This window comes from Carcharodon carcharias, chromosome 18 (assembly GCF_017639515.1).
Source record: "Carcharodon carcharias isolate sCarCar2 chromosome 18, sCarCar2.pri, whole genome shotgun sequence".
Lineage (NCBI taxonomy): Eukaryota > Metazoa > Chordata > Chondrichthyes > Lamniformes > Lamnidae > Carcharodon > Carcharodon carcharias.
This window is the reverse complement of record NC_054484.1, coordinates 65264707-65280004: the sequence shown is the minus strand read 5'-3', so window position 1 is coordinate 65280004 and position 15298 is coordinate 65264707. Positions and strand designations below refer to the sequence as shown.

The 15298-nt window shown below is 42.9% G+C and overlaps 1 protein-coding gene across 3 annotated transcripts in view; it reads left to right on the top strand.

Annotated features, from left to right (window-relative positions):
• Nucleotides 1-13981, top strand: part of si:ch211-214p13.7 — a 58373-nt gene extending 44392 nt beyond the window's left edge. For all 3 annotated transcript variants that reach the window (XR_005945760.1, XR_005945759.1, XM_041210570.1), the window contains 2 exons: nucleotides 10292-10317; nucleotides 11241-13981. Coding sequence is in view for 1 of the 3 variants with exons in the window: in XM_041210570.1 (XP_041066504.1) it covers nucleotides 10292-10317; nucleotides 11241-11417 (203 nt within the window). In the remaining 2 variants the exon portion in view is untranslated. The remainder of the gene's footprint in view (nucleotides 1-10291; nucleotides 10318-11240) is intronic.
• Nucleotides 13982-15298: the final 1317 nt, after the last annotated feature.

The following is a 15298-nucleotide window of genomic DNA, read 5'->3' as shown; positions in this document are numbered from 1 at the left end:
GCTCAGGGGACAAGAAAACATCCAAGTATAGAGTCATTTGTCTGTCAGCAAGTCAAGATTAAATTAATATTGGGGTTGGTTTGGTTTTGAAGCCTAAGATTTCCACCATATAAAGATTGAAACTCTACAAATGAATGAGATGTGATAGGTAGGTCAGCAGTGATTGTACATGCCATTCTGTCACAAACTGTCATGTCACGACTACTTGGTAGTGAGCATGAGAAACTGGCTTTACAAGCTTTGATTCAGCATAATGCCAGTTGCCACATTTTGTAAGAGCACCTTCAACCAACCTGCATTATAGAAACAGCCACCTCTTCAACTCCTTCAACGTTTTGTCTCCCTCCTCTCCAGGCTAGGATGTTGGTCACACCAGCCCCCACCCCCCACCCAAATTCTAGTGTTGCTGATGTTTTTTGCACACTTTTATATTGGTCAGTATCGCTCCAATGAACAACAATAACAGCATGATATGGCTGTTCAATGCAGCCGCACTGCTGCATTTCCAAAAGTAGAGGGGTCATTGATGATAATCTCGTGGTTTTACCTTGCAACACATCCTGCGTATAAGTGCCTATGCAGACAAATTTTGCTATGATTGCTTTATCTGTGAAGTGTTGAAAACGTGAGTGTGCTTCATATGTTGTCACTTTCTGCCAGATATGCTTCAACCTGGGAAACCCTGGGAAATCCTGCTGAATCCTGGGAAAAGTGACCTGGAACGTCAAACAGGGGAGCAATCCTTGCCTCTACCTTACACAGCAACACTTCCACTTAGATATCAAACTCCGTGCTCCAGTGTTCCATCATTTGCTTATAGGCTTCAGTTCTTGCCTCCAAAGTTACTGTTTTATCTCTTGCAACCTTTCTAAAGGCTCCATGCTTATAAAGTGCTTAAAACTACTGTAAAGGCTGCAACAATTTTTTCCATGTTGAATTCCATGGGCCAGGATTTTACAGGGCCCCAAGAATCATGCTTGGGGATGGGGTGGAGGGGTGAAAAATAGTGTGGGGTGGCATGTCCGTTGCCTTCCTGCCCCCTCCTGGCATTTTACTAGTGGCTGGGAAGGTGGTGGATGACCCTACTGCCCTTATCCAAAGTGAGGCCCTTAAGTGGCCAATTAAGACCAGGTGGGCACTTGCTCCCCCCACCCCACTGCCGACTGGGGCCTGCCTGAACAGCCCTCATGAGCCCAGTCCCACTTACCTGGGTTCCTGGGCCTCCTCTACTGTTGCTAGTCCTGTCCAGTTGCAGTCCCTGCGGTGGCCACCATTCCCTGTGGTGCTGCTGGGATTGAAGAGCTCCTGCTCTCTGATTGGCCAGCAGTTGTTGGTGGCCAGACCTCAGCCCAAAAAAGGGACAGGAGCCAAAATTCCAGGCAATTAATTGACTGCTGAATGTAAAATCAGTCTGATAGGCTGAGGTGGGATTGCCTCGACTTTCCTGTCAGCTGACAGAGCCATCACTGTCCTGTAAAATCATCCATTGTTTGAACTCTTCTGCAACTGACCAAGTTGCTTGACTGCAGCACCAAATCATTCTTTACAATAATCTTTATAGTTTTCTTTTCAAGATGGGCATTGATGTTCCGTTGCCAGAGTCATAATATCCAATGGAAGTCTTCCTTAAGCTACATTATTTAATGGCACATCTAATTCTTTAGTCAAACCTTGGCCTGCCTCAATGTTGTACACCTTTATTTTCCTGTTTCTGGAGCAGCAAGATAGTTTAACAATCAGAGCATCTCAAAATACTGAATTCATGAAAGAGAGAGCATCGGGGACTTAAAACAACGTGAGATGGGAGAGAGAGAGCAGGAGAGCAGCGAGGACTGAAAACAGTGTGAGAGCAGAAAGAGGGAGCGAGAGAGCAGCGAGGATTTAAAACAGAGTGAGATGGGAGAGAGAGAGCGAGAGAGTAATGAGGTCTAAAAACAGAGTGAGATGGAAGAGAAAGAGCGAGAGAGTAACAAGGACTAAAAACAGCATGAGATGGGAGAGAGGGCGAGAGAATAATGAGGACTAAAAACAGCGTGAGATGGGAGAGAGAGGGCGAGAGAGCAGCGAGGACTGAAAACAGTGTGAGAGGGGGGAGAGAGAGCTCAACGAGGACTTGAACAGCAAGAGAGGGAAAAGAGAGCGAGAGAGCAGTGAGGACTTAAAACAGCATGAGATGGAGAGAGAGGGCGAGAGTAATGAGGACTAAAAATAGCGTGAGATGGGAGAGAGAGAGCGAGAGAGCAGCGAGGACTGAAAACAGTGTGAGAAGGGGAGAGAGAGCAAGAGATCAGCGAGGACTTGAACAGCAAGAGAGGGAAAAGAGAGCGAGAGAGCGGTGAAATCTTAAAACAGCGTGAGATCGGAGAGAGAGAGCGAGAGAGCAGCGAGGACTTCAAGTAGTGCAAGATGGAAGAGAGAGAGCAGCAAGGACTTAAAATGAGAAAGAGAGAGCAATAGAGCAGTGAGGACATAAAACAGCTTGAGTGGGGAGCGAGAGAGTGAGAGCAGCGAGGTCTTAAAACAGTGTGAGAGGGGAGAGAGAGAGTGAAAGAGCAATGAAGACTTAAAACAGTGTGAGAGGGGAGAGAGAACGAGAGAGCAGCGAGGACTGAAGACCGCGTGAGAGGGGAGAGAGAGAGTGAGAGCAGTGAGGACTTAAAACAGCGTGAGATGGGGGAGATAGAGCGAGAGAGCAGCGAGGACTTAAAACAGCGTGAGATGGGGTAGAGAGAGCGAGAGAGCAGCGAAGACTTAAAACAGTGTGAGATGGAGGAGAGAGCGAGAGAGCAGCAAGGACTGAAAACAGCGTGAGAGGGTAGAGAGAGAGAGCAGCGAGGACTTCAAATAGTGCAAGAGGGAAGACAGAAATCAGCGAGAACAGGAGACCGCCTGAGAGGAGAAAGAGAGAGCGAGTGAGCAGCAAGGACTTAAACAGCGAAAGAGGGAAAATAGAGTGAGAGAGCAGCGAGGATTTAAAACAGCATGTGAGGGCAGAGAGAGAGAAAGCGAGAGAGCAGCGAGAATGGAAATCAGCATTAGAGGGGAGAGAGAGAGCGAGAGAGCAGCGAGGGCTTAAAACAGTTGAGAGGGCAAAGGGCGTGAGAGAGCAGCAAAGACTTAAGGCAATGTGAGAGGGGAGAGAGAGAGCAATAGAGCAGCAAGAACATAAAACAGTGTGAGATGGAAAAGACAGAGCAAGAGAGCAGCGAGGACCTAAACAGAGTGAGAGCGAAGAGAGTGACTGAGAAGCAGTAAGGGCTTAAAACAACATGAGATGGGAGAGAGAGATTGAGAGAGCAGAGAGGACTTAAACCAGCATGAGAGGGGAAAGAGAGAGAGCGAAAGAGCAGCGAGGACTTAAACAGCGTGAGATGGGAGAGAGAGACTGAGAGAGCAGCGAGGACGGAAAGCAGCATAAGAGGGGAGGAAGAGAGCGAGAGAACAGCGAGCTCTTAAAACAGTGTGAGAGGCGATAGAGAGAGAGAGCGAGAGAATAACTTAAAACAGCATGAATGGGGGGAGAGAGCAAGAGAGCAGTGAGGACTTAAAACAGCATGAGAGGGGAGAGAAAGCGAGGGCTTAGAACAGCGTGAGATTGGAGTGACAGCGCGAGAGAGCAGCAAGGACTGAAGGCCTCATGGGAGGGCAGAGAGAGAATGAGAGTGGTGAGGACTTAAAACAGCGTGATGGGGAGAGAGCAGCGAGGACTTATAATAGTGCAAGAGGGAAGAGAGTGAGCGAGAGACCAGCGAAGGCCTAAAATAGTGCAAGAGGGAAGAGAGAGAATGAGAGAGCAGCGAAGGCTTAAAATAGTGCAAGAGTGGAGAGGGAGAATGAGAGAGCAGCGAGGACTTAAAACAGCATGAGAGGGGAGAGAGAGCGAGAGAATAGCGAGGACTTAAAACAGCGTGAGATGGGAGAGAGAGAGTGAAAGAACAACGAGGACTTAAATGGCAAGAGAGGGGAGAGAGAGTGAGGACTGAAGACTGTGTGAGAAGGGAGAGATAGAGCAAGAGAGCAGCAAGGACATAAAACAGCATGTGAGGGGAGAGAGAGAACAAGAGAGCAGCGAGGACATAACACAGCATGAGATGAGAGAGGGAGAGCAAGAGAGCAGCGAGGACTTAAACAGTGCAAGAGGGAAGAGAGGGAGTGAGAGAGCAGCAAGGACTTAAACAATGTGAGGGGGAGAGAGAAAGAGCGAGAGAGCAGTGAGTACTTAAAGCAGCGTGAGTGGGGGGTAGAGAGAGAGAGCAGCGAGGACTGAAAGCAGCATGGGAGGGGAGAGAGCAGCAAGCACTTAAAACAGAGTGAAAATGAAGAGAGAGAGTGAGAGAGCAGTGAGGCCTTAAGACAGTGCAAGAGGGAAGAGAGAGAGTGGGAGAGCAGCGAGGACTTAACACAGCATGAGAGAGGAGAGAGAGATTAAGAGAGCAGTGAGGACAGACAGCAGCATTAGAGGGGGGGGGGAGAGAGCAAGAGAACAACGAGCTCTTAAAACAGCATGAGAGACGATAGCGAGAGAGACCGAGAGAATAACGAGTACTTAAAACAGCATGAGTGGGGGGAGAGAGAGCAAGAGTGCAGTGAGGACTTAAAACAGCATGATGGGGAGAGAGAGTGAGAGAGCAGTGAGGGCTTAAAATAGTGCAAGAGTAGAGAGAGAGAGCAGCGAGGACTTAAAATACTGCAAGAGGGAAGAGAGAGAATGAGAGAACAGCGAGGACTTAAAATACTGCAAGAGAGAAGAGAGAGAATGAGAGAGCAGCAAGGACTTAACACCGCGAGAGAGGGGAAAGAAAGCTAGAGAGCAGCGAGGACGTAAAACAGTATGAGAGGGTAGAAAGCAGGATGAGCAAGGTACAGATAGCCCTAGTGGGGGTGGGGTAGGGGGAAGGGATCGATATAGGCTAAAAGGTAGAGATAAAACATTGGATGGAAATACATTTAAAAATAATGGAAATGGGTGGGAGAAGAAAAATCTATATAAATTATTGGAAAAAGGGGGGATCGGAAAGGGGGTGGGGGTGGAGGAGAGAGTTCATGATCTAAAATTGTTAAACTTAATATTCAGTCTGGAAGATGAGGTGCTGTTCCTCCAGTTTGCTTTGAGCTTCACTGGAACAATGCAGCAGGCCAAGGATGGACATGTGGGCATGGGAGCAGGGTGGAGTGTTGAAATTACAGGCGACAGTGAGGTCTGGGTTATGCTTACGGACAGACCGAAGGTGTTCCCAGACTGCGTTTGGTCTCTCTAAGATAGCCTGGAACATGAGCAGCACATTCTAGAACCAACCTTGGAGCAGGCTATTCTGGATCTGGTAATGTGAGTAATGAGACAGGATTAATCAATAACCTCATAGTAAAGGAGACTCTGGGCATCAGTGATCATAACACGATAAAATTTCATGTACAGTTTTAAGGAGAGAAGTGTGAGTCTAAAAATAGTATTTTAAACCTGAATGAAGGTAATGATAAGAGTAGGAAAGCAGATCTAGTTAAAGTGGATTGAGAAACTAACTTAAAAGGTAAGACATTAGAGATGTAGTGATAGACATTTAAAGAGATATTTAATAACTCTCAGCAAAGATTTACCCCAGTGAGAAAGGAGGACATTTTGAGAAGGATACATCATCAATGGCTGAATAAGGATGTAAAGGATGGGAGCAAATTGAAAGAAACACTGTACATATCTACAATGATCTATCACTATAGGTCAGAAGATTGGTCAAATTTTAAGAACCAGCAAAGAATGAATAATAAAAAGTGGGGGAAAGAAGCATATAAGAGAAAGCTATCTAGTAATATAAAAACAGGTGGTAAGAAGTTCTACAAGTATTTAAATAGGAAAAGAGTAACTGACACTAGTGTTGGTCCTCTAGAGAGTGAGTCTGGGGGGATTGATAATGGAAAACAAAGAACTGGCAATGGCAGTGAACAGATATTTTGTGTCTGTCTTCACTGTAAATGAAGTAGAAAACTTCCCAAAGATACTTAAAAATCAAGAGGTGAACAGGAGGGAGGAACTTTAAACAATCATGATCATTAGGGAAAAGGTGATGAGAAAACTATTAGACCTTAAGGTTGACAAGTCCCCCAGACTAGATGGACTGTATCCTAGAATCTGAAAGGAAGTGGCTGCAGAGATAGTGGATGCATTGGTTATAATTTTCCAAAATTACTTAGATTCTGGAAGGGTTCCAGTGGATTAGAAAATTGTTAATGTAACACCTTTATTCAAGAAGGGAGGGAGACAGAAAACAGGAAACTGCAGCTGATTAGCCTAACATCTGTCATCTGGAAATTACTAGAATCAATTATCAAGGGAGGTTACAGCAGGATATTTCAAAAATCAATTTGATCAGGTGGCATCAACATGGCTTTGTGAAAGGGAAATTACATTTAACTAATTTACTGGAGTTTCTTGAAGAAGCAACAAACACAGTGGATGAAGGGGAACCTGCGGATGTGGTGTACTTGGATTTCCAGAAGGCATTTTATAAGGTGCCACATCAAAGATTACTACTGCTGCCGGAGGTTACCAGTAATGGTTGTTGGCTTAGTACAAAGAGGAGAAGAGTCATTTCTCTCTTAACTCTAAATTCATTTTCTTCACGTCATTAGATCATCTATATATAGCTTATACATCTGGTTAAATATAGACATGCAGTTTACAGCAGGTTATACAGTTTTATATCCTAGGATCTAAATGCACATGCACTTGGTTTCTCTCACACTCCCTGAGTGGTCACAGAATATAAAAGCTAATACTCAAAAAGGAGAGCTGACGCTGGCCAGGCATTCCATTCTCTCTCTCTCTCTTGTGTCTCTACATTGCTAACGTAGGTTCTTCCACTTCTGCAATGGTTGGTCTCTGAAATTCTCACTGCTTCCACACCCGAAATTTTCCATTCTTATACTGAATCTTATCTCTTCAAGCTGTGCTGTCTCTCTCCCATTGGTTTAGGCTTGCTTGCCTAGACTGTGGCACCTCCTCATTGGCTCTGTCCCAAGGACTTAGTTAGTATTACCTCGTTACTCCTTTCCTAACTAAGGACTTGTGTCTTATCACATTCCCTTTGTTTTCCAAGAAATTCAGCTACTTCAAACCGGTGCCAGCCAGCTCAGGCCAGTGATTGGACTCAGGTTACTTCAGGCCAAAATTTGCTTTTGCCTGTGTCAGCAGTTCGGCTGCAGCCCCTGGCCAACACTACACAGAATAAGATTTTATGATGTAGGGGTAACCTATTAACATGCATAATGGATTGGTTAGCTAACAGGAAGCAGAGAGTAGGATTAAATGGGTCTTCTTTGGGTTGGCAAGCTGTAACAAGTAGATTGCCACAGAGATTAGTGCTAGGGCCTCAACTATTTACAATCTATATCAATGATTTGGATCAAGGGACCTTTGGATATCTGGTAGCTAAATTTGCCGATGACACCAAGATAGGTAGGAAAATAAGATGTTAAGAGGAGGTATAAAGTCTGCAAAGTGATGTAGATAGGTTAACTGAGTTGGCAAAAAATTGGCAGATGGAGTAAAGTGTGGGAAAATGTGAGCTTCTCCACTTTGGCAGTAAGAATAGAAAAGCAATATGCTATTTAAATGGAGAGAGATTGCAGAACTTGGTGCTACAGCCGCATTTAGGTCACCTGGTACATGAATACATAAAGTTAGTATGCAAGTACAGCAAGTGGTTAGGAAGGCAAATGGAATGTTGGCACTTACTGCAAGGAGAATGGAATATAAATGTAGTTAAGTTTTACTGCAGCTGTACAAGGATTGGTGAGACCGCATCTGGAATACTGTGTACAGTTTTGGTCTCCTTATTTAAAAAAGATATAATTGCATTGGAAACAGTACAGAGAAGGTTCACTCAAATCATCCCTGGGATAAAGATGAGGAGTTTATCTTATGAAGAAAGATTGAACAGGTTGGGCCTATACCCACTGGAGTTTATGAGAATGAGAGGTTATCTTATTGAAACATATAAGACCCTGAGGGGATTTGATAGGGTTGATACCGGGAGGATGTTTCCACTTGGGGGAGAGATGAGAACCAGGGACACAGTTTAAGAATAAGAGGTTTAAGATGAGGAGAATTTTTTCTCTTCCCCAGAAAGCAGTGGAGGCTGGGTTAGTGAATGTATTCAAGATAGAGTTAGACAGATGTTTATAGACAAGTCAAGTGTTATTGGGGCTCGAAGGCAAAGTGGAGTTGAGACCAAAACCAGATCAGCCATGATCTTATTGAATGATGGAACAGGCCCAAAAGGCTATGTGGCCTACTCTTGAACCTAAGTCCTATGTTCCTATGTTGCTCAGCAAATTAACAAAAAACAGTTTATCTGATAGTAGAAAGCGCAGAAAAACATACGTAACTGAGGGTAGATCCTTTCCTTTGGCGGGTGAGCTGGGCAGGAGCAGGCGGGGTGGGCGTGGAGCCCGCGATCGGCTACGCCCTGTCATTTTCCGCAGGCGGGCCAATTAAAGCATGCGCATGAAAGAGCGCAGCAATCTCCCTGAGGCATGGAGCTGCCTCAGGAAGATAAGTTGATAATAAAACTTTTCAATAAGTGAAGTAAAAAATTATTTAAACACGTCCCTGTTATGTGACAGTGTCACATGAGCTGGGACACGTTTGGGCATTTTGCAAAATTTATGTAATTATTGTGTAAAACCTTCAGGAAATCTCATGGATGAGGTTTTCTGAAAAATACTCTTGGGCTCCTCACAAGTCCGCCTACCTTAAGGTTGGACGGGCAACATTGTTAACAATTTTAATTACTTTTTTAATGGCCTTAATAGGCCGTTGACAATTCGGCGGGTGCGCAGCCACCTCTATGGTGCGTGCCCGCCGAACAAAATATCAAAATGATGGGCGATGAAGCCGGGACGCTTGCCCGACATCACCGGGCGTCATTTTACACGTCGGCACATCAGGCCCGTCCCCACACTCTGACGGCAATATTCTGCCCTGAATTATTTTGCATTTCAAAAAAACACAAATCTCAACATCATCAATGTCAGCAGTTCTAACAGCACCTGTGGAGAGAAAAAAAACAGTTAACGTTTCGAGTCCGTATGACTCTTCTTCACTCTGAAGAAGAGTCATACAGACTCAAATGTTAATTTTGTTTTTTTTCTTTCCAGAGATATTGTTAGACCTGCTGAGTTTTCCCAGCATTTTCTGTTTTTGTTTCAGATTTCCAGCATCTGCAGTATTTTGATTTTATCATCAATGTCAGCTTGTGTCAGTTTCTTACAGCTTTCAAGCAAACTTCACACCACTTAAGGCAGCTGAATTGACATTCTTTTCGTTGGTGGTTGGGTCTTACAACCCTTTGAAACAGACTTTTCTCATCAGGTTCTTTGTATCCAATTTTATTTCTTAAGATACTCAGTGAAACGTAAAGTTTGACTGAGGTTAACACAGCTTTGAAATGTGGTTGCCTGTTGTGTTTAGCTCTAATTCTTTCACCCTGGGATTCTGGCTAAACATTCTATGGCTTCGAAACTGTGATCTTCTTCACAGACCAATGTTTTTTGTAGGAGAGCCTGCAGCTTTTAGTAGGTTTTGCTTTACTCCTGGCTTTACAACGCATTCCAGCATGAAATTTGCTCAAGTATTTAAATTCGGCCATGTTATGCCAAATCTGTATCCATACAAAGCCTTTCTATGCCTGCTGATCAGTTTGACATAATTTAAATTCAAGTAATATTGTTAAGTGCAGATGCCCTTTAAGGGGGGGCATCTGCCATTACGAAGACCAGGCTGATGGACCACTGGGTTTGCTGACAAAGCTGCCTGTTCCCCCTGCTGAGTTCAGAGGCCACAGACAGTGTCTAGGAGAAAAGAGCAGTGTAGGAACAACTCAGATCAACATTGCAATCATTTAGAAGATGTGGGTACACGAGGGTTATGTGTTACTCACCTTGGTCTGAATGGTGCAGGCACATTGTGAATCATGACCCCCAAGCCCAAAAATGGGGGCTATCCAATTTCTAGCCCAATTTCTTGAATTTGACACTCATGACCCAGCACAATCTCTTTAAAGTATAAAAATTATTCTAATTCTATGTAGCATGGTATATTTCTTTTGTTTATAAACACGATTTTTACTTAAATAGAGGTAGTGTGATTTTGATGAAATATTGTAGCTTTCATGCATTGGCTTTGTGTTTTATCAGCCTGCAAGTTTTTGATTTTTATCAGTACAGTATTTTTGAATTTTTTTTAATCTAAGCAACTGAATGTTCATGGTTTAATAAAATATATTTTCAATTCTAGATGAACAGAAGGATACCAAAGCAACAGTAAGTATCAGCATATTATTGTACGTTTTCGCAGATTTATAAAGTTTTTGTTAAATGATATTTACAATATTCAATTATTTTGCCCTTCTCTCTTTTAAGCAATTGCTGTAATTAAAGGGATGATATCTTTATGAAAGTGCTGGGATGTACCCTTTCATTTGCTGGTGATTGTTTGATTTAATGAAGTATGCTCCATCATAACATGCCATTGCATTTCTTGCACATTATGGGCTGAATTCTCCCCCCGTCAGGGGGGAGGTTGATGGGTGGACGCTTATGGGTGCGCTTCCGATTGGTGCCCCCGATCAGAGGCGTGCCACCATTTTATGTGAGCAGGCCAATTAAGGCCTGCCCAGCATGGCGTCTGCACAGATGCACTATACATTCCCTGTGCAGACGGGAGGGGTGGAACCCCACAGTTGAGAGTACGCTCTTTCGTGCATGTGCACGAAAGAGTGCACTCATCTCCCTGAGGCTAAGTGCAGCCTCAGGAAGATCCTCAGTTGGCCATTGACAGGTCGGCGAGTGCGCAGCTGATTTTGCTGAGCCCACGCCTACCTGAAAATTTAAATCGGGTGCGGTGATGTGTGGAGAAATTTCTTTACTCAAAGGTTTGTGAATCTTTGGAATTTCCTACCCCAGAGAGTTATGGATGTTCCATCATTAGATATATTTAAGTTTGGGATCGACAGATTTTTGTTCTCTCAGGGAATCAAGGGATATGGGAAGAGGGCAGGAAAGTAGAGTTTAGGCCGAAGATCAGCCATTTTTTATTGAATAGCGGGCCAGGCATGAGGGGCCATACCGTCACTCCTGCTCCTATTTCTTATGCCCTTATGTTCTTATGTTCACTGCATGATTACCAGCTTTCATGTTATGGTGTACTGCATACAGTATACATTTTTGTTTATTTCATATTGCAGAAAAATGAAGAAATCTTGTATGCCACAATAGAACACAGTAACCCAAGTGCTTCTAATGAACAGAATGCAAGGAGTGACAACACTTGTGAATATGCAGTGATTAACTACAATTGTAAGCAAGAAACCATCACTTCAGAACAAGACACTCAAGAGTATGAGGAAGTGATACCCAACTAATGGATTGTAAAAGAAAAACAGTTTCATATGGATACAGTTTATCAGCTGCATTGTAATAGTGCAGTTTGCTCAGCTTTGCTGGTGATTATAGAAGCAACAAATGCTGTTTAGTGACTTTATCACTGAGGCCAGAGAATTATTTCATTGCTAAGTTGTTTTGGCAGAGGACGAGTTAAAAATGAGAATTGTTTTTATGTTTTCTTTGTGGGATTGGACTGTAATGTTTTTTAGGGAAGGAGTAGATCTCCCCATTCTCCTGCCTCATCTTTATCTTTCATTCCTGCTGACAACCAGACATCAATTAACACAATAGCCCAGGTTTTGGGGTCAGTTGCAATGCAACAACAATCACTGTTGACCTTGAAGAGAGCTACCGACAAAGATCTAGTGATTCCTGTAAACTGATTTCCCCTTTCCTGAGGTTAGTTTGACCCTAGAGCCATGTCAAGGGAATTCTCACAGACTACAAACCTGGCAGTAAAATGCACTGATTATCCTTCACTCGTTATAAATTTCACATGGAGCAAAATAAAAGGCAGAATTTTGCCCTTGTCAAGTGGGTCTGGCGGGCGTGCCTGGGAGTGGTCACAAAGCCGACCGCTGCCCACAATCGGGCTCCAACTACGATTTCACGCTGACTGGCCAATTACCGGCCAGCCAATGTGAATCATGCACTGCAGCGTTCAGCGTCGTCAGGGTGGGAGCAGGAGAAGGCCGAGCACGGAAGTGCATGCATGTGTGGGGGTGCGTGCAATAAAGGCACAGAGCTGCCTCAGGGAGCTGAAGATTTTTAACAATAAAAATAAAGATATTAAAAATAATGAAAACATGTCCCCTCATGTGACTCTGTCACATGAGCAAGGACATGTTAAATGTGAGTGTTAAATGTTTTAAATGTTTTTTTTCAGTCACTGGTCGAAACCTCTCTATCCGTGGATGAGGTCTCGCCAAAAATGCAAAGGCCACCAGCCCTTTTTGCTCACCTGCCAACAGGACATTTGGACAGACAGCGAAAAAATTGAGTCAATTGAGTGATTGATTAAAGCCCTTAGTAGGCCTCTTAATTGACAGTGGGCAGACTGCCGACTCCCGCAGGCGCCTGCCTACCGATATATTGCTCGAGTGCGCGATGATGTTGCCCAACGTCATTTTACGTTCCCTCGGGCCGGGTGTGCGCCCGCCCAACAAGAGAAAAATTTTGCCAAAAGCGTGGGACTTCAAAGCTGAAATATCATTAACTTTAAAAAAATATATATTGAATTTGTATCATAATGGAAAAAATTGACATTACACAATATAAAATTAGTTTTCCAGGGACAGTAAAGTTCTTCAGCGATAATTGTGGCTTAATACATGATTTAAAACCCAGTTGCATTGTACTAACTGGGCATAACTTTTTGGGTTTTTAAACAGCAATCTTACAGCGTAAAAGGGGAAGTTTGGTTTGATAAAGTGACTTTTAAAGATTGCCATCTATAAACAGCTCACCCAATGGAGGAGCAAGGAATCACTGACAGCAACTTCTGATTTTTCACGTTGAACTGCGCATGCACAGACACCAAAAGTTGCTGTGAATTTCACAGTTGCAATGATGGCTGATAGTTTTGCCATCATTACAACCGCATAACCCAGGCCAATTAGCCCTCTACAATGAGATGCTATTTGATTCCAGATGATATGTAATTGGACCAAACTACAGAGGAATCTAAGATCGTGAAAACTAACTTAATTTTTACAGTGTCCTTCAGATGGATACGCAAGTGATTCACTGATAGATTTGGTGACGTATTCACTTTCTATTCATTCACTTTGTATATAATTCCTGTCTCAAGTATAAAATGTATTTAATCATCTGCTTTTTTAATGCTCAATGTGCTCAATGCAGTCAACCCTGCCTGCATTTCACCTAGAGACACTAGTGTAATTTAGAGTGAAACCTTTTTGCACCTCAATATTTTCTATTTTTGTTTTGGTTCAAATGGGATAAGACATGATTTGTAAAGTGTTTTCTCTTTTGCCTGTAGTTTATAGAAATCCACGCCCAAGCATATTAGTTCTTAGCAAGGGAATTATGGAAATGAAATTGTCCTTAGGGAGTAGAACAAAATGGGCAATGACAAAATGCAGTCCATTATACACCCGGCTGATTTTCTTTTCCATTTCAGTTATTGAAGCAAGTTTTAAAAGCGAGCCGATGGTTTGCTATCGCCCACTACCCAAGGTTGATTTTACCTTCTATAGATTTATTGGGATTTGAGTGTGTATTTTAAGGAAGAAAGCATCTGTTACCCTTCATTCAAATTTGAATTTTAAAAAATATGGACGGTTTTCTAAAATGATTGTAGCACAGATTCCTAGTGATAGTCTGGTCTCTTCACACAGAAGCGAGGCTGTTAACAAAACTATTTTGTAAACTAGTAACAGTTTTTCTGCATTTTGTGTGCGGTTGAGTAAAAATTGAAAATATGAAGATTTATGTTATTTTAAATCCTAGACTTCTTGTGTTCCAATATCTGAAATAATATTTGTATTTTGAAGCAAATGGATAATACCAATGCAACCTATCTACCGTGGTGTTCTTTCATATATGTGACAACAAACTACATTTTCCATTCCCTGCACACTTCATTCAAGGCACACTCGGAGACCAAAAATCTAGTGACTTCATAAGCGAATTAAAGGTTGCATTAGGGATGCCCAGCAGCTGACAACGGACAACAGAAATGAGCATTCCTGGCCCCCAGAAAAATTCCTCTGGAAAAGTTTCATGGCTTTTCTGGACCTCTAGTTAGACTGCCTGTTGCCTTGCATAAATGGCTAGAGCCTGCGTAGTGCCCACTCTATCCATTTGTGCCTTAACATTATAGACAGGTTCCAATGAGAGTAGGACTCTGATTTATGTATAAGCAACCTCCTGCTTTAAGTGGACGTGTTGTCCTCCTATTTATGAGACCATCTGAAAATTGCACTAAGTGTGCCTTGGGAGTCTAAGGGGCAGTCAAAGTCCCTCCCCCTGCCACTCATCAGTTTTTCACAAAATGAAAAGGCACAAAATGGGCAGGCAGTACTTGAAAACCATTCTTTTTAATCTTCAGAGGTAGGTATGATTAATTGCTTACCATGTAAGGAGTATTTACTTATGGACAGATGAGGGGCAATAATAAGTCATTAAATGAAAATTAAAAGTAACTGTTGTGCAGGCAACAATTGGAATAGAAGGAATTTGATTAAGCCATGTAGTTAGATATCCAAAATAATCTCCCTGTCTGGGTGGACAATTTGACTGCTGATAAATCTGACTCTTGTTTTGAAAACCAGACAAAGGAAATGCCTTTAAAAAGTGCCCTATTTGTCCAGAGCAGGCTTTCAAATTGTTCTGTATTGCTTTAAATTTACATCAGTAACCAGTAGATTTCATGTACAATCAGGTGTGAGGAATGGATCATCTTGGGCTGAAGAGCTCCATCTATTACAGCAAATATGCCTGCGCATTCAACAGGGCAGCAGATGCTACAGATTAAATTCACCCATTCTGCCCTTCCAGCAGGGATTGGAGTGCAACCAAATAGCTGCAATTCCTGACCAATGCTGTTTTTGAGCCTGGATCACCAAAAAATTCACCTAAAACACAAACATGATAAGACATAGATAATATGCTTCTGGAAAGGCTTTTGAATATGGTTTACTAATACTCAGGCAGATACCCGTTAGCTAAATAAGTTTTAATGAAGCTGATATTATACTTGTCAGACTTAGCTGAAAGCTCATTGAATACATGTGCCGTGTAGTGCGGTACTTGGCTATAATGGCTAAGTTTAATTCATGTTCTGTGTACTTCATGTTCTGCTTATCTCAGCTAGACTGGTAGGAGTACAACAATT